The sequence below is a fragment of the Agelaius phoeniceus genome, chromosome 22 (assembly GCF_051311805.1).
Source record: "Agelaius phoeniceus isolate bAgePho1 chromosome 22, bAgePho1.hap1, whole genome shotgun sequence".
NCBI lineage: Eukaryota > Metazoa > Chordata > Aves > Passeriformes > Icteridae > Agelaius > Agelaius phoeniceus.
The window spans coordinates 1,607,887-1,624,562 of NC_135286.1; the positions used below are offsets into that span (position 1 = coordinate 1,607,887).

General features: G+C 62.8%; 2 protein-coding genes across 9 annotated transcripts in view; both read right to left on the reverse strand.

Moving 5' to 3' along the window:
* Window positions 1-9,491, reverse strand: part of MACF1 (microtubule actin crosslinking factor 1) — a 141,574-nt gene extending 132,083 nt beyond the window's left edge. For 5 of the 8 annotated variants that reach the window (XM_077189634.1, XM_077189639.1, XM_077189633.1 and 2 more), the window contains exons 1-2: window positions 9,342-9,491; window positions 7,861-8,134 (exon numbers count right to left, since the gene is read on the reverse strand). In XM_077189634.1, coding sequence (XP_077045749.1) covers window positions 7,861-8,080 — 220 coding nt within the window. In that variant the 5' untranslated portion in view covers window positions 8,081-8,134; window positions 9,342-9,491. Of the gene's footprint in view, window positions 1-2,990; window positions 3,184-7,860; window positions 8,135-9,341 lie in introns of those variants that run through there. The other 3 variants (XM_077189637.1, XM_077189635.1, XM_077189630.1) reach the window with 2 other exon arrangements.
* A 5,517-nt stretch (window positions 9,492-15,008) lies between these two features.
* Window positions 15,009-16,253, reverse strand: NDUFS5 (NADH:ubiquinone oxidoreductase subunit S5). Its single transcript, XM_054648213.2, has 2 exons — window positions 15,889-16,253; window positions 15,009-15,261 (listed from the first exon to the last, which is right to left on the reverse strand). Exons 1-2 carry the CDS (start codon window positions 16,102-16,104, stop codon window positions 15,157-15,159), a joined length of 321 nt encoding a protein of 106 aa, XP_054504188.1. The 5' UTR covers window positions 16,105-16,253; the 3' UTR covers window positions 15,009-15,156.
* Between the last annotated feature and the right edge of the window lie 423 nt (window positions 16,254-16,676).

The window sequence follows — 16,676 nt, forward strand, 5'->3', positions numbered from 1 at the left end:
TCCTCCAGTCCTTGGGAGGTTGTTCCCTCCCTAACTGAAGGCCGTGTACTCAATCAAGGTGACAAACCACCCTGTACTGTCCCAGTCCAAACAAGCCAGGCCACGTGCTGGGCACCACGGAGCAGCCAGAGACAGCACCGGGAGCAGGGAAAAGCTTTTGAGGTGCCGCAGCCCCAGGTTTTCTACCCCCAATCCCAAAAAAACCCCAGTTAATTACAAGAAAGAAAGGATTTCAGCAGGATTGATTAGTTAATGTTTACAGCAGGGGAAGCATGACCTGTGTTCTGAGCTTGGCAGAGATGTCGGCACCCTTGAGCTGCCAGGGGCTGCTCAGCAGTGATTTCCACACCTGGCTCCTGATTTTCCAGGTGAGGGTCAGCACTCCCAAAACACAACAGGAGGCTGCCATGGGGAATGGAGAGGGGCCTCAGCTGCTGGGGCTTGCTCAGGGTGACAGAGAGGTGTCCAAAAAGCTCCACCACCAGCGTCACCCTCCGCGCCGATTCCATCATTCCCACCGGGACCCGCAGCAGATCCTGGCATGTGCCAGGGATGAGGCAAGAGGGGCTGGATCCCCACAGGGAGCTGGCCTGCTGGCTTCCAGCAGTGCCACACAGGTGAAGGTGGTGGCACTGGGGACCTCCCAGCTGCAGGTGTGGGGTTTTCTCCAGACGGGACAACCCCAAGGATGGCGCGGCTGAAGGAAGCGACAGCAACGAAACGCTGAGACATCCCCAGAGTCACCACCCCCAAAACGGCCACTTTTAGCCCCATCCTCTGGTTGCAGCCACCCCCTCGGCAGCAGGGCACAGCAGGTGGGTGTCCCTGCAGTGCTGATGGCAATGTCCTCCCCCAGGGGATCGGGAGCATCCCCGAGCCCTGGCGCCGCAGCGCTGCGGCAGCTCCCGCACCCCACTGCCGAGGGTGGGTGTTCTTAGAAAGAAAGGAATCACGGGGATCTGCCAGCTGCTTCACTCCTGCTCACCAGGGAAATTCAGGACTCACAGCCCGCTCTGGGATCCTCCCCGTGCTGCTGCTCTGCTTCTCTCCGAACCTGTCCCAGCTCGCTCGACAGCAGAGGCCTCGCTGCTCAAATTGGGGTGTTTTAGGGTATTTAGTGGTGCTGGCTAAGAGAAATGCATTTGCAATCCTGGCCCTGGCAGTGCCAAGTGTCCTCCTTGCCCTTCTTGCCGCCGGTGCCAGGTCCTGGATGTGGCAGGTCCGGGGTGGCCGCCACAAGAGCACCTCAGGTCTCCCCGCTCAGCAGCCACATTTCAGTGAAAACTCCATTTTTGCAGGATTAAGAGGGGGAGGGGATGAGCCAGTGGAAAACTTGTTCTGGACAGGAAAGACCAAACGGTTTGCAGGAGCTGCAGTGGGGAATGACAGGGAAGAGACAACATATCCACCAACTCAAACCCAAACAACCCAAACTGGGGCTCCCACTCAGCCCTTGCAGCGCTGGTGGGATGCCCCAGGAGGGGTGGGGAGCTGGGAAAGGGTCAAAAGCAAAGAAAAGCTTTTATGGAGTATAAACATTCATTTCCCCTACACCACAAACAAGCTCTGACAACACCCAGCAGGGTATTTCCAAGTTATCCAGCTTTCTACCATATCCCAGTGCAAAAATCAGGAATTCCCTAGAAAAACTCCTTCCCAAAAGAGCCCAACTGCTCATGGAAGGCACCAACAGCCAGAGCAGGGAGCGGGCAAGGGGAGCCCAGGTGCCAGGGGTGCTCCAGCTGGACCAAGTGCATTACAGGCCCTGGAATTTCCATTTTTTTTTCTGGAACAAAGCAAACCCGATGCAAACAGCAGCTCCTTCCACGCCAGCGTCTCCACGCTGAACCCAACTACATCAAAGCATCTTTTGATTAATAAAAAAGTTTGTCAAGTACTTGGACAAGCCCAAGTCACGTTTCCAGTGCCTTTTCCAAGGCACCCGAGGAGGTTTCATTCCCTGCTCCCTGCAGAGGCTGCACGTCTCTCCCACCTCGGGCATGTCTGAGTGGCACCCCCTGAACCAGGGAGCCAGGGAATCCATTATTCCCCTTTTTCCGCAGGAAAAAAAAGAGGAAAAGGAAACAGGCACTGGCTCCTCTCAGCCCGGCCATCCGCATTTTAAAGAGACTTGGCTGCTAAACTCATAAACCGGAGCACTGGGAGCCCTGTGGGGCTGGAATCTGGGCTCCAGGACAAGCTGAGCGCTGCAGCGGGGAGGAGGAGGAGGAGGAGGGGAAAACAAAATAATAATAACAAGCAAAAGAATGGGAACGCACACACAGCTGCCGGGGACGAGCCGCTGCCATCAAAACTGCACACTCACTGCCGGTACCGGCACCGGCAGCACCTGGGGCCCGCATCCCCGGCCGCGGGGGGGACCGCGGGGACACCGAGGGGTCCCCACATCCCCGGTGGCACCGCGGGTGAGGGCGCGGGGATGAAGGATGCTGCGCTGCTCGGGGCGCCCGGCTGGGATGCTGGAAGGGACACGGGGACCCCAAAACTCTGCGAAAGGCACCGAGGGGAGGTGGCGGGGATCACGGAGGACTCGGAGCGCCCCCGGACACCCCACGCTGGCGACAGCAGTGTCGCTCATCCCTTGGGCACCCCACGCAGGGATGCTGAGCCCGCGGGCAGCCCACGCAGGAGCGGCGGCACCCAGGAAGCCCACGCGGGGATGGAGCTCCCGCACGGAGCCCACGGGAACGCGGGACACCCCACGCAGGGATGGAGCTCCCGCACGGAGCCCACGGGAACAGCCCACGCTGGGGACACCTGGGGCGCCCAGACGCTGTCCCCAAGCTGGGGACACCCGGAGCGGGGCACCCCAAGCGCAGCCCGAGGATGCTGCCCCTGAGCATCCAGCCCGGAAAACCGAGAAAACACCGGGAAAACACCGGGAAGGTTCCGGGACGGCGCCGGTTGAGCCCCGCGGGGCGGCCCCGGCGCGCTCCAGGCCCGGCGGCGGGGCCCGGCGGGCTCGGTACCTTTGTATCGCTCCAGCACGTCCTCGTAGGCCTGCACGAACTCCTTCTCCTGGCTGCGGTTGGCCGGGACCAGCCCCGGCACGTAGCCGGCCATGGCGGCCTTTGTGCCCGCGCTGGGCGCAGCTGCCGGCGGCGCGGCCAGGGCCCGTCTGTGCCGGGGCCGCTTCCGCCGCGCCCGGCCCGGCACCGGGACCCGCCCATCGGCACCGGGACCCGCCCCGAGACCCGCCCCTCGGCACCGGGACCTGCCCCGGGACCCGCCCATCGGCACCGGGACCCGCCCCGGGACCCGCCCATCGCCACCGGGACCCGCCCATCGCCACCGGGACACGCCCCAGGACACGCCCCGTGACTCGCCCACCAGGGGGACACGCCCTTGGGTCGTGCCCACCGACAGGGACACGCCCCCAGACGCGCTCGTGTCTCCCGGGACCTCCCCCTACACCGGCCCGGTAACCGGGATGCGTGGATGGGGACACTGCCAAGGGTGGGGACACGCCCCTGGACGCGCCCCAGAGTCCGGAATTATCATAACCGCGCCCAGGGCTACGCCCGTCTAAAGTCTCCGCCCACTTGGCCGTGTTTGCTCCGCCCCTGAACAGGCCCCGCCCCCTGGTGCCCGCCCCCGAGCCCGTCCTGACCCCTGGCGGCCGCTCGGGCCAGCACCGGGAGGGGACAACGGGGGTGACATCGGGGATTATACTGGGGGTGACACAGGGGTGACATCGGGGTGACACCAGGGATTATAACGGGGGTGACACAGGGGTGACATCGGGGTGACACCGGGGATTATACTGGGGGTGACACAGGGGTGACATCGGGGTGACACCAGGGATTATACTGGGGGTGACATAGGGGTGACACCGGGGGTGACATCGGGGTGACACTGGGGATTATACTGGGGGTGACACAGGGGTGACACCGGGGGTGACATCGGGGTGACACTGGGGATTGTACTGGGGCTGATATCAAGGTGACATCGGGGGGAAACCGGGGATTACACTGGGGGTGACACCGGGGGTGACAACGGCTGTGATACCAGGAACGACACCAGGGGTGGGGTGACACTGTGTGTGACTTCAGGGGGTGACACTGGGAGCCATACTGGAGGTGATACCAAGAACGACACCAGGGAGTGACACTGGGAGTGACATTGGGGACAACACAGGAGGGTGGCTGGCACAGACAGTGGCACCAGAGGGGTGGCAGCGGGGCTGACACCAGAGGTGACACCTTGCACTGCCTGGAGGGGCCGGGGAGGAGTGGGGACCCCTCAGCATCACCTGCCGAGGGATGGGCAGGGAAAAGGGGGCCCTGAGAATCAGCTGGAGGACTTTGGAGGGGATGGAAAGGCCCCACCAAGGGGAGCAGTGGGGCAGAGCCAAACCCCACCGGGTTTGGGAAATGGGGGTTCAGGGCCAAACCTGCCTGGCACTCCCATACCCACAGAAACCCCACTCAGGCCCCCAAATCCCAGCCAAGCTGATGGAGCAAAACCTCCCGTGGAAACAGGAGGGCACGAGGGTGGCTGTCCCCAGGCCAGGGGACACCCCAGTCCCCCCAGCCCCGCTGAGCCCACAGGACACCCCCTCGCCATGACCCAGCCCCCCCCAGTGGGGCAAATCCCGGCCCTTTTTTGGCCATCTCAAGATGTTGCTTTTTCACCCCGATGTGCCGTTCCCATGGCAACTGGAGGGCCTGGCTGGGTAACCATGGCAACGAGAAAAGCCCCATCCCGCTCAGACAGACACCCTGTGTGTCCCCACCGTCACCCAGGGACCCCCGAGCCCCCTCAGGGTGGGGGGGCTGCGCCCCTCATCCCTCCAGGGAATGAAGAAGGACCAGGGGCAGCACCTCCATCTTCCTCCTCCTCCTCCTCCTCCTCCTCCTCCGTTTCCCGCAGCTCCCGGCCTGGGGTGGGGTTACACAAATCACCCCCCTTATCCTGATTTTGGAGGCATCTCCCTTTCAGCTTGGCGCCTTAATTAGGAAAAGTAATTAACGTGGTGCCCGGCTGCATCCCCGGCAGAGCCTCCATGGATGGGGAGGACAGAGGGTTTCGATCGCCGCGACCTCGTGGCAGGGCCTTTGTGCCCGGCGGTGCCAGGCACGCATCCTCAGCGGCGCATCCCCCCGGGAACGGCCGGAGAATCCCCCGGGAACGGCCGGAGAATCCCCCGGGAACGGCCCCAGGGCCGCAGCTCTGCCCGCGGAGCCGCCCCCGGCACGGAGCCCTGCAGAGGTGCCACATCCCTCTGACCCAAAAACGCGTTCCCAGGGAAAGGGAAAGCTGTGCGGGCCAGCTGGCACTCAGCGATTCCTCCTCGGGCAGCGGGAGCGCTGCTCGGAACCGGCGCCGAGCTCCCAAGGCAGCGAGAACAAGGGGGTTTGTTCCCGTGTCCCCGGGGATGAAGCTCAGCTCCCTCCCTCAGCCAGCGCCGGCTCTGCCAGCGGCGCGGGTGACGCGCCCGGGTGACAAAGGACTCCCAGGAACCTTTTCAAAGAGCCCTTGGAAAGCCCCAGCGACGCCTCGTCCATCACCCCTGCCCGCTCACCCCTGGCATCCCGGAGTGCCCCGACCCCTCCCGGCCCAGCAGCGCCCCAGCACGGCCCTGGCAGCACCAGATTTCGGATAAAAGAGCCCTTTTTTCCCCCAAAAGCAGCCACCCCCGCCCTCCCTCACCCTCTGCCAAGTGCCTGGAGGGAGACAGAGCAAGGCAGGGCCAAGGGTCACACTCTGACCCTCCACGTCCTGCTCCCCCCTCCCCTCCCACCGCTGCCTTCCCAGGAGATGCCAGAAAAGCTCCAGAGCTGCCTGGAGACCTGGGCCAGCCCTCCCTGGGCTGTGTCCTCCTTTCCTTGGCTTTCAGGGCCAGAAGGGATGCAGAGACTGCTGGACCCCACAGATAGCAAGGAGGAAGAGCCTCCCAGATCTGTGTGTCCCCCCCAAAACCAAGATCCCTGTGTTCCTCAAACCCACAATGGTGCCACTCCTTGTGTCATCTCTGCAAGGTCCATGGTGGCACAAGGATGGGCCCAGATGATGCCCAGGCTCCACCCCCAGGCCCTGGTGCCCCTTCCTGGGGATCCCAAAAAGCCAGGCCCCCATCACCCTGCCCTGAATGTGCCAGGTCCCCAAGGGCACATTCCTCAGGCCACCATCCCTGGTCCCAAGCCTGATCCCAGTGGGATCAGAAGAGGCACCGGGGCAGCCAGCACCCTGCAGACATTCCCACTGAATAATGCAAGGATCTGAATCAATATTTCAGCTCATTTTCAAACTTGGTGACACAAAACTGTCTCCGAACTCTTCTTTTTTTTCCCCAGCTCAGCACTGTCTCGCTGCACCTCCTGAGTTATTTTTAATGGGCAATCTGCATGAGACCGAATTTTGTGACATCCCCCTGCCTTTCATCATGGGCTGGATCCAGCTGGGTGATGACAAACACTCGGCATCCCGGGCAGAAATGGAGCTGGGGAATGGCTGGGCCTGGGCAGAATCCATCCCTGGGGTGTGGGAGGATGGAGATTTTGGGGCAGAGCAGGTCCCTGAGGAGCAGTGAACACGGCAGGATCCTGGTACCCCTCCATCTCCCAGCCCCAGGGATTTGGGATTTGGGATTTGGGGCAGGCCCAGCCACACCCTGCACATTTGCCTGTCCCAGCCCCAGACAGTGCATTCTCAAGAGCCATCATTTGAATCAACTGGTTCTTCCAGCCCCAGGATTCCCAGGCTGGCACGGCGGCACAGCCGGATCCCCACGCACCCCACGCCATGGGGCAGGCAGGGTGAGAGACAGGGAGCAGCACCCCACAGCCACCCCTGAGCTGCTGGCACCTGCCCCTGTGCCAGGTGTGTCCCTCCTCCCCAGCACTCCCAGTCTGTGTCCCCACAGGATGGGGCTGGTTTGGTCACCAACTGGGGGCTGGCAGGGCAGAGCGGGCACCTCAGGGCTTTGTCACCCTTGTGCCCACTCCAGCAGAGAGATTAAAACCCAAACCCGGGTTTCTCCTGGAGCAACAGCCAGGAACAGCCTGGCCAGGGCTCAGCAGGGGTCCCTCAGCACGGCCCTGATTCCCAAATCCCCGTTTGCTCCAGCAGGGGCAGATCAAAGGCGCCCGGAGCGCCGGGAGATGTGGACAGAGCCCGGCAGCAGAGATCAAAGCCCCTGATGGCCGTTTGGCCCCAGTGAAGAATGAAACCCCAGCTCTGGTGCCTGGAGCCACCACCCCGAGCAGATTCCCCCATGGAGCAGGGTCCCCACCGCCCCCAGGAGCCCTCGGCCAAGGTGGGTCCAGCCCTGCCTTTGTTTCTGCCTCCCAGCCCCGCTCCTTCCCCGGAGCTGCGACCGGGTCAGCAGCACAGCCGGCAAAGGGACACACGGGGCACTGTCCCCTCCACACGGGGACACCAGCGTGTCCCAGTGACCACCGCGGTGGAGCTGCTGATGGGCACCACAAAGGAGCAGCCCCGGCTCCATCAGCCGGGCGGGAATCCCAAACCTCCCCGGGCAAATTCCTCCCCGGAGTTCAGCCGAGGGCATTGTTCCACCAAGGAGCCATTCAGTCCTTAATTAAGCATTTTAATGTCACCCAAGCCGCAGTTGGAGGTGCCCAGTCATCCCTTAACCCCAGTGCCGAGGGGATGAACCACCCGGGGCCCGCCTGGAGAGGACAAAGCCATGGCAGAGACAAACCACCACCCTGCTCCTCGGCCACCAGAGCCACCTCCATCCCTCCCCTCCTCTCCCCATCCAACCCCAGGCTCCCTGAGGAGCAGCGGGGCACAGAGGTGACCCCAAGATCATCTCAGTCACGGCGGGGGGAGCCCCGGGAACCCCCGGGGGGAACCAACAAGGCGCTGCCTTACCTGCGACCCTGACGACAGCCCTCTCGGCCGGGTCCAGCACCGAATCCTGACTCTTCCTCTTCCTCTGCTCATGGAGGGGTAAATTCCAGGGCAAGGTGTCCCCGGGGGGGCAGGGGGAGAGGCTGCCCGAGCGCTCGCTGCGGTAGGAGCGCTCGCTCCGGCACGACCGCTCGCTCCGGCAGGAGCGCTCGCTGAGGGTCTCCTCGTCGGAGGACGACATGGCCCAGGGCACGGCCAGGAGGGCGGGCAGGACGTCCCCGCGGGCAGCAGCACCCTGGAGAAGGAGCAAACAGCGTGTGACACCGGGCCACGGGTGCTGGGGGTGATGGAGAAGGGATCGTCCACCATGGGTGTCTCAGCCCTCCTGGAGGTTGCTGATGCTGCCTCAGTTTCCCCCTTGCTGGGGTTCCCAGGGATGGGGATGCTGGCACGGCTGCCCCTCTACCAGCAAAGCTCACACTGGCATCCCTGAGCTCACTCCCACAAAGCCAAGTCCAACCTTTTGGGCTCGATTTCTTTGTGCTCAGTGCAGGAAGGAGCATCGGCTCGGCTCTGCCCTTTGTACCTGCAGGTTTTTCCCCTCTGAGAACGGGGATGGATTTAAAAATCTTATTAATCATGGCAGAGGAAGATGGTAGGGCTTTCTGGAGCACGCCGGGAGTGAGCTGTGCCGCGTACACACGCTGGGCAAATAAGCACCTTGCATGAGACATATTTAAAATAAATCTCATTGTGTCCTCTAGCACGGCCAGGAAAAATGCCTGAGACTCCTACAACCGATGTGCCGCGGCGCAGGAGCCGCCTCCATCACGCCGAGCCTTTCCTTATTCCCATCATTTAATCAGCAAAACAGGAACAAAGAGACCCAAAAAAACATTGAAAGAAACGGAGAAAGGATTCCATGAGTCATTCACCCCCCATTGAAAAGCTGCGAAAAAATGAATCGCGGCCCAAAACCGCGGCTCCCCCGGTAGCCCCGAGGGGCTCAGCCCGCGCCCCGTTTTTGGGGGACCCGCGGGTGTGGGGCTGGGGGGGCCGGGCGGGGTTCGGTGCCCAGGGAGCGGCAGGGCCGGGGGCTGCGGGGGTTGGAGCCGGGTTTGCGGCACGGGCGGGGGGGCAGCAGGTGCAGGAGGCAGCGGGGTGCGGGCACGGCTCTGCGGGGGCACACGGGGCCGGTGTGGCCCCCCCGGCTCCTGCTCCCACCTGGTCCTACCCCCCCTCCCCGGCACCCTCCGGTGCCCGCAGCTCCAGCCCAGCCCCGGCGGTGCTGCCCCGTTTTCCCGGTCCTTCCCCATCCCCACCCGCCGCCCTTCCGCGCTCCATCCCCGCTGCATCTCCGTGTCCTGCCCTTCCCGCTTCATCCCCCGCTCATCTCCCGCTCTGACCCTGCGCTTCCCCGCTCCATCCCCGGCCCATCCCCGCTCCATCCGCCGCCCTTCCCCGGTCCCTCCCCGGTGCGCAGCCCCCCCGGCCCCGCTCACCCCCCGCCGGCGCTCCGGTACCGACTCGGCGCGGGCAGGACGCGGCGCTCCGGTGCCGGCCCGGCCCCGCCGTGCGCTCCCGGTCCGGCCGCTCCCGGCCCCGCCGTGCGCTCCCGCCGCCGCGGCGCCTCCCCCGGCCCGGCCCGGCCCTGCCCACCGGGCGGCGGGGAGCGGCGGGGGGGTCCCGGCCGCCTCCCGCCCCGCGCAGCCCCGGGACCGGCCCCGCCGCCCGCCCCTGCGCCGGCACAACCGGCACCTCCACCCCGGGCACCCCCGGGCAACCCCCTCGGGGCTCCCAGGCTGCGCCCTCCAACCTGCCCGTGCTCCTCAGGGCCCCCCAGCGCCTGCTGCCTCCCCACCCTGCGCCCCCATTGCAGAGGGGGTCCCCCCAAACCACCCAGCAGCTCCCCGCAGCCCGCAGAGCCCCCCCGGCATCCTCCCAGCATCCCCGATCCATCCTCATCCTCCGGATCCCCCCAGGCCCAGGGTAATCAGAGCAGCCATCGATCGGGGATCGGGGCCAGCAGGCGCAGCGCATCGCGGGGGACACGAGCAGGGTGAGGGGGACATGAGCAGGGTGAGGGGGACACGAGCAGGGTGCGGGGACACGAGCAGGGTGCGGGGGACACGAGCAGGGTGCGGGGGACACGAGCAGGGTGCGGGGACACCAGCAGGGTGCGGGGGACACGAGCAGGGTGAAGGGGACACGAGCAGGGTGCGGGGACACCAGCAGGGTGCGGGGACACCAGCAGGGTGCAGGGACACCAGCAGGGTGCGGGGGACACGAGCAGGGTGAGGGGGACACGAGCAGGGTGCGGGGACACGAGCAGGGTGCAGGGACACCAGCAGGGTGCGGGAACAGGCTCGGGAAGGTCCGGAGGGCCGCGCTGGGAGAGCCGTGAGCTGCCCAGGGCCTCACCTGCGGGGCAGCCGGGCATCCCAGGCGCAGCCGAACGTGTCCCAGCGCCAGGCGCGGCGCGGGCAGGGACACCAGGAGCAGCCCGAAGGGGTGGCGGAGCTGCAGGACAGCCCCAGCAGCCTGGCAGGAGTGAAGCAGGCTAAACCGCTCCGGCTGACGGCAGATCCAGCCGCCCCGCACCGACGGCGGCATCCAACGAGCAGCGGCGGCGGCGGCAGCGGCTCCGTGCCACGGCCCCGGGCCAGCGCGGCCGCTCCCGCGGCGCCGCACCCGACCCGGCCAAGCTCGGCGCCCCAGTCCCCCCGGGGTCTCGGCGCACCCGAGCGCCCCGTGGGCATCTCTCCCCCGCCGGTTTTCAGATCTCATCCCAACACTTCTGCTTCCCCGGTGTGTGTTTTGCTGAGTGCTTCCAGCGACGGGGGTGGGACGAGGTGCAGGACACTCGGCTGTGGGGTGTGGTGACACCTGGACGCAGCTTGGGACGTGGCTGGAGAGGAGCACGTGTTGCCCTGCGGCCCTGCCCGCTCGGATGCAGCGATGGGGAGGAAACGCTTGGCCAAAACCCGCCCGGGTGTGGATACACCAGCGGGGTGACCCCACAGATGCAAGGGCAAGGCCTCGAAGAGCTGAACTCCAGCTGGGAATGAGTTCTGGGATCTGGGAATGAGTTCTGGGATCTGGAAACCCTCATGGGATGCAGCCAGGCCAGACTGGTGCTGGGGAACTTGGGGCAGAGTAAAGGGTGTACAGCAAAAGGGTGTGCTTGTGGGCTGGCACCAGTCCCACCACCCCAATGATGGTGACAGTGACAAGGCCATCACCCTGGTGCCACCCTGACCCTGCTTTCTCTGCAGTGTGGTCAGGTTCGTTCTGGACATTGAGATGGATAAACACACCCAAGGAGGGGCTGTGGTTCCCATCACTATGGGGGACCCCAAAACCCGTGAGAGAGGAGCAGGGGAGGCTCAGCCCGGCAGAGCCGGCGGCCCCAGAGGCGCAGGGAGGAGGGAAGTGCCTGGAGATGCAGACGCTGCCGCAGCGCCGTTCCCAAAGCTCCCGGACGGGTTGGGCGGCTCTGCCGCGTGTCTGCAGCGCTGCCGGCCCCGAGAGCGCGGCCACGGCCGGGCCCGGCCCCGGGCACCCGCTGGGGGGATGCTGTGACACCCTCGGTCACCTCTGCTGCCCGCCTTGGTGACCGGGCACCGCTCGCCCCGGGCACAGCACGCAGGGTTCCCAAGCCGGCCGGCTGCGGGAGGGCCGGGGCTGGCTGTGGGATGCCGCCTGCCTTTGTCACCCCGTGTGTCACCCCGTGTGTCACCAGCCTCCTCCCTCGCGGTGCTCCGGGAGCAGACGCAGCCAATTCCAGCCGCGCTGAATCCCGGGGGAGCGCGGGTGGCTGGGAGACGGCGGCGCCTGTTCCAGCCCGTGTGGATCTCGCACCCGGAACGCGCTTCCCGAAATCCCTCGCAGCGCCGGGAGCCGCTGGATTATTTGTGCTGCTGCGAAATCTGGGTTAGGATCGTGCCTTGTTTTGCCGACGTGGAGACAGGGAATCGTTATTTCGGGAGGAAGGGGGAGGCGGGTCCTCCCTAAATCATTGCATTTCCCTGCTCCTGTGCTGCTCAGCAGGATTGAGGGCACCCCTGGGACCCCGAGTGCCGAGACCTTGGACATCCACAGGGATGCAGGGAGATGTCTCCTGGTGCAAATCAGCCAGAACCCAGCTCTGCCCCAAGAATGGTCCCCTCTCCCTCATTAAAACCTTCTGCCCAAGCCCAGGGCTGAAATCTGCCTTCTCCCTTGACTTTTGATAAATTATTCATCTCCTGAGAGTTGTTTGTTCCCCCTCTCTGAGGCAGAGAGGAGCTGCAGATGATGCACAGCACATCCAGGGCTGTGGGAGCTGCAGGAGGTGGGGGCTCGTCCCCAATTCCCAATCCTGGGGGCTAAGGGTTGTAGGAAAATGGGAATGAGGGGCTGGAGGGACGGAGGGTGCTCTGGCCTCACCAGTTCCTGCCCAGCAAAGGCAGAAGCAGCTCCCCATGGGGATCTCCCACCCCATCCCAACCCCGGTGCCTCCCACCCAGCTGGGACGTGGCATCACCCCCTGCCAAAAATGCGACAAAAAAGGCAAAGAGCAAAATATAAATTTGGAACTACTACAGGCTGGATATGGATCCTGTTCAGGCTTGGTGGTGAACCACACTGTGGAGCTGAGGATGCTCCAAATAAATCCCTTTGCCCAGGGGAACTCGGTCAGGAGCATTGGATCCATTTTCGATCCCTGCTGCTCAGCCAGAGCCTCGGCCTCAGTCTCCTCCCAGCAGAGCAGGGAGGTGTTTTTATTTTAATCTCTCCATAAATTTGATTGTTTTCATCAGGTCTTTGATTATTCCCTTTATGGGTGAAATTCCTGACAGAGCTTTTAACTCAGGCAGATGGATCCTCCTGGCTGTGGCTGCGATCGCCGGAGCAATTTGATTTTGAAGGGATCTAAAGAGCCCCTGGGGAGCCAGGAGTGTTCAGATCCATCCCAATATTTCCTCTGACATCTGCATGGGATGAGTCACTCTCCACACTGCCAGGCTTTTTGCTGAGCCTGGTTTTTTCCCCTTCCTCTCCCTGGAAAAGCAACATTTCTAATCAAAACAGGGTTTTTTTCCCCAAAATTCCTGGGAGCGTTGCCCCGTGCTGCTGCACGGCTCTGGGTGCCACCAGCCCTCACATCCAGCTTGGGAGGAAGTTGTGATGCCACTGGCAAATTCTCCACCAGAAAAGTCACCCCCAAAGTCTTCTCTGCACTCCTCCACCAGTGCACCTCTCTTTGGGAAAGATAATTGATAATAATTAATCATCATCCTTAATGAGCGATTGCAAGTGTGGAAGCTCATGAGGGTTTGACCTCCTGGCTGCCTCTGCTTCCCAAATTTCCATCCATGGCTGAAACCCAGGGATTGCCCTGGGCAGTTGCAGGGTGGCTTGGAGGGAAATCAGCTCCTGGAATAGCTGAGCCCTGCTCAGACCTTCTGGGTGTTCCATGTGGGTTCCCAAATTCCCCAGCCACAGTCCCATCCCCTCCCTCATTCCTTCTCCCCACATCCCCCTGGGACAGTTCACTGAGGATAAATAACTCCAATGGACAATTCATGAGGATAAGTAACTCCAATGGCTCCATGGCACTGCTCAATTTCCATCCCCAGCACCATTTTCCCTCTTTATCCATCCCTTATTTGTTCTGGCAGCTCTGGAGCCTCCCCAAAAGGCTCCCTCCTTTTCCACCTGAAGCCATTCCCTTTTCCTCACATGGTTCCCATATTTTTTCCATATTTCCACCTGAAGCCATTCCCTTTTCCTCACGTGGTTCCCATATTTTTTCCATATTTCCACCTGAAGCCATTCCCTTTTCCTCACGTGGTTCCCATATTTTTTCCACATTTCCACCTGAAGCCATTCCCTTTCCCATATTTTCCCTGGGTTTCCCTCCTCCTTGCCCATTTTTACAGCTGGAATGCTGAGATCCATGGAGCACTGATATCCTGATGTTGGTTTTCCTCTCAAACTCATCACCAGCAGAGTTTTCATATTTAAAGCAGCAATCAGAATCCCTGACGATTGTCATTCTCCATCAGTTACTGCAAGGACAGCCAGGAATTAGCCAGGATCCAGCCAGGATGGGGTCTTGGGTCATTTATTCCTGCTTTGGGCAGGAAACAGGAGAAAAATATAAAAATTGATGAAAAAAAATATTTTAAAAGGACATTATTTCCAGAGTTATGTAAATTAGAGGGATGACAAATGGCAGAGTGTGATCAGCAGTGCCAAACCAAGAAGAGCCAGTCCTGGGACAGGGATGTGCCCCTGGCTCAGAGGATTTGAGCCCAGAGTGGGAATTTGGAGCTCTCCAGAGCCACCATCCCCCAGTGCAGGGAGATTGGTGGCTGTGACTCAGGCAGAGCACAGGGAATCCATCTGGGCTGGAGCAAAGGATCCATCTGGGCCTGGGGGAAGGGACAAACCTCGGGCAGGGCTGCTGTGGGGGGAGCTGAGGGGCAGGAGCAGCAGAAATCCCAGGGAAAGCTCAAACCCTGCTGGATGGCTCCTGTGAAATCCAGGAAAGGGCTTTTTGCAGTGCACTTTGTTCCAGGAGGAAATAACAGAGCTCTCTCCTGGCTCAGATCCCTGCCCTGGACACCCTGGGGTGGCTCAGAGCCCCCCACAAAACCTGCACCCAGCTGTGATCCAAGGGCTCAGCAATCCCAGGAGTCAGGGATCCATGGGACTCCTCTTGTGCCCAACATGAAGCAGGGGGTCTGGAATGTCCCTGCCTCCTGGAGTGTCCCTTGTGTCACATCCCTGCCCTCAGAGGTCACCCTGGGCTCAGCCTTTGCCACCCCAGCAGGGGGATTTGGGATCAGGAATCTCCCAGCAAAGATCCAGCAGTATTAAGAACGTGGATTAAAGCACAGAGCTGGCCACTCTCCACTTCCAGGGACTCTCCTGCTTCAGTGCTGCTCCAAAACTGAGGGAATGGAAGGAAAAAATCTCCTTGGGAGGGATGAACCCCCTGGGCTGTGCCAGGGCCTCCATGGATCCTGCTGGAATGTGGGATTTCAAAGCCCCCAGTGAGGAAATCTGCCTCCCACACACTGAAAAAAGCAGAGAGATCCTGAATCCATCCACTTCCACTCTGAATCCGTGTGGAAACGAGGTGTTTTACCCCAAAAAAAAAGAGGAGACAGAGGCAAGGAGACATTCCAAAGGGATATTTACTGCCCCAGCAATGCCCAGCCTGAGGCTGCTCCCCTCCAGCCACAGCAGGGCCCCTGCCCCGTGCTCTGGGGGTTTTCTTCCAAGAGGAATTTTTCTTTTTTCTTCCAAGAGGGATTCCAGAGGCAATCAGGGCCTGGGCTCCTCCTTGCCCATGTGATGCTCGGGGGGTGTGTACTTCCCCTGCTTGATCATCCTGTCCCGCTGCTCCAGGATGGTCCGGAGCCGCTGAGTCTGCCAGGGACACAGGGGGGTCTCAGGGGGTCCCCAGGGCAGCCCCCCAGATGTGCAGCCCCCACTAACCCCACCCCGGGGCTCCTCACTCCAGTTTGAGGCTCTTCTCAAAGGTTTTGGGGCTTTCAAGATGTGCTGTACTGATGAGATTTGGGTTTCCAGCCCCGTTTTCTGACCAGGGTTTTGTCCTGGGTGTGGATGCTGCTGGAGGAGCACTGGGGGCAGGGACAAAGGTCGGCTCCACACTGCTCCGAAACATGGAATGGTTCGGTTGGGAGGGAACTAAAATCCCATGCAATGGGCAGGGACAATTTCCACTACACTCCAAGCTGGGCTGGAACTCTTCCAGGAGCGGGGCAGCCGCAGCTTCCCGGGGCTCCTGCAGCCCCCACAGCCCGGGGGAAGGGGCTGCTGCGGGGCCAGACCCCCCCTCAGTCTGGGAACGGCCAAGCAGCGCTCCCACCCTGGGCTGGAGCCACCAGACCTTCCCCAGAGCATGGCCAGGACCCTCTGCACCGCTCCCCAACACCTGGAGTCCCCCCAGCCCGCACCTGCTGCCCCCCTTTGTAGAACCCCCAGGCCCCCCGTGTCCCCGCAAGGCCCCGCGGGGTCCCCCCGCTCACCCACCAGCTTGGTGCGCTTCATGCACTCCATGAAATCCTCGTACTCGAGCTGACACTCGCGCCGGGCGCGGGTCTGGCCCAGCCCGTGCCCGCATTCCACCCACTCGCGCTCGAAGGCGTGGCAGACCGCGGCCTGGCCGTGCGGCTGCGGCATGCTCTGCCGCAGCAGGAAGGTGTCCACATCGATACCCAGCTGCTTCTGCAGGCCCCAGAACGGCATGGCTGCGCTCCTGTCGCGACACGGCCGCTGTCACGCCGCCGACACCGCCGCCCCCCCCTTCACGGGCCCGCCGCCGTCCTTCACGGGCCTTTCGCGACGCCCCCGCCGTCAAGCGCGACCGACGGCGCGGCACCGCGGTGCGCTCTACGGCTGGGCGGAGTCAGGGAGAAGAGCGGCACCAGCGCGCCTCTCCTTGCGCTGCAGCGCCCTCTGCCGGCTGGAAGGACTCGCTGCACGCCGCGCCCCACCGCTCTCTGGCGGCCACGGTGCGCAAGGCGCTCCCAGTGCTCTCCCAGTGCTCTCCCAGTGCCCTCCCAGTGCCCTCTCAGTGCTCCCAGTGCTCCCAGTGTCCTCTCAGTGTCCTCCCAGTGCCCTCCCAGTGTCCTCCCAGTGCCCTCCCAGTGCCCTCTCAGTGCTCCCAGTGTCCTCTTCAGTGTCCTCTCAGTGCTCCCAGTGCCCTCCCAGTGCTCCCAGTGTCCTCCCAGTGCTCCCAGTGTCCTCTCAGTGCCCTCTCAGTGCCCCAGGGTCCTGCCTCTGTCCTCCTCCCAGTGCTCCCAGTGCTCCCAGCACCC

What these genes read in the sequence shown, in the direction of transcription:
- NDUFS5 (XM_054648213.2), bottom strand. Translation starts at nt 16,104, where the DNA reads ATGCCGTTCTGGGGCCTGCAGAAGCAGCTGGGTATCGATGTGGACACC. An exon ending in GCATGAAGCGCACCAAGCTG is followed by an intron (nt 15,262 to 15,888) that starts GTGGGTGAGCGG and finishes TGTCCCTGGCAG; the next exon opens with ACTCAGCGGCTCCGGACCAT.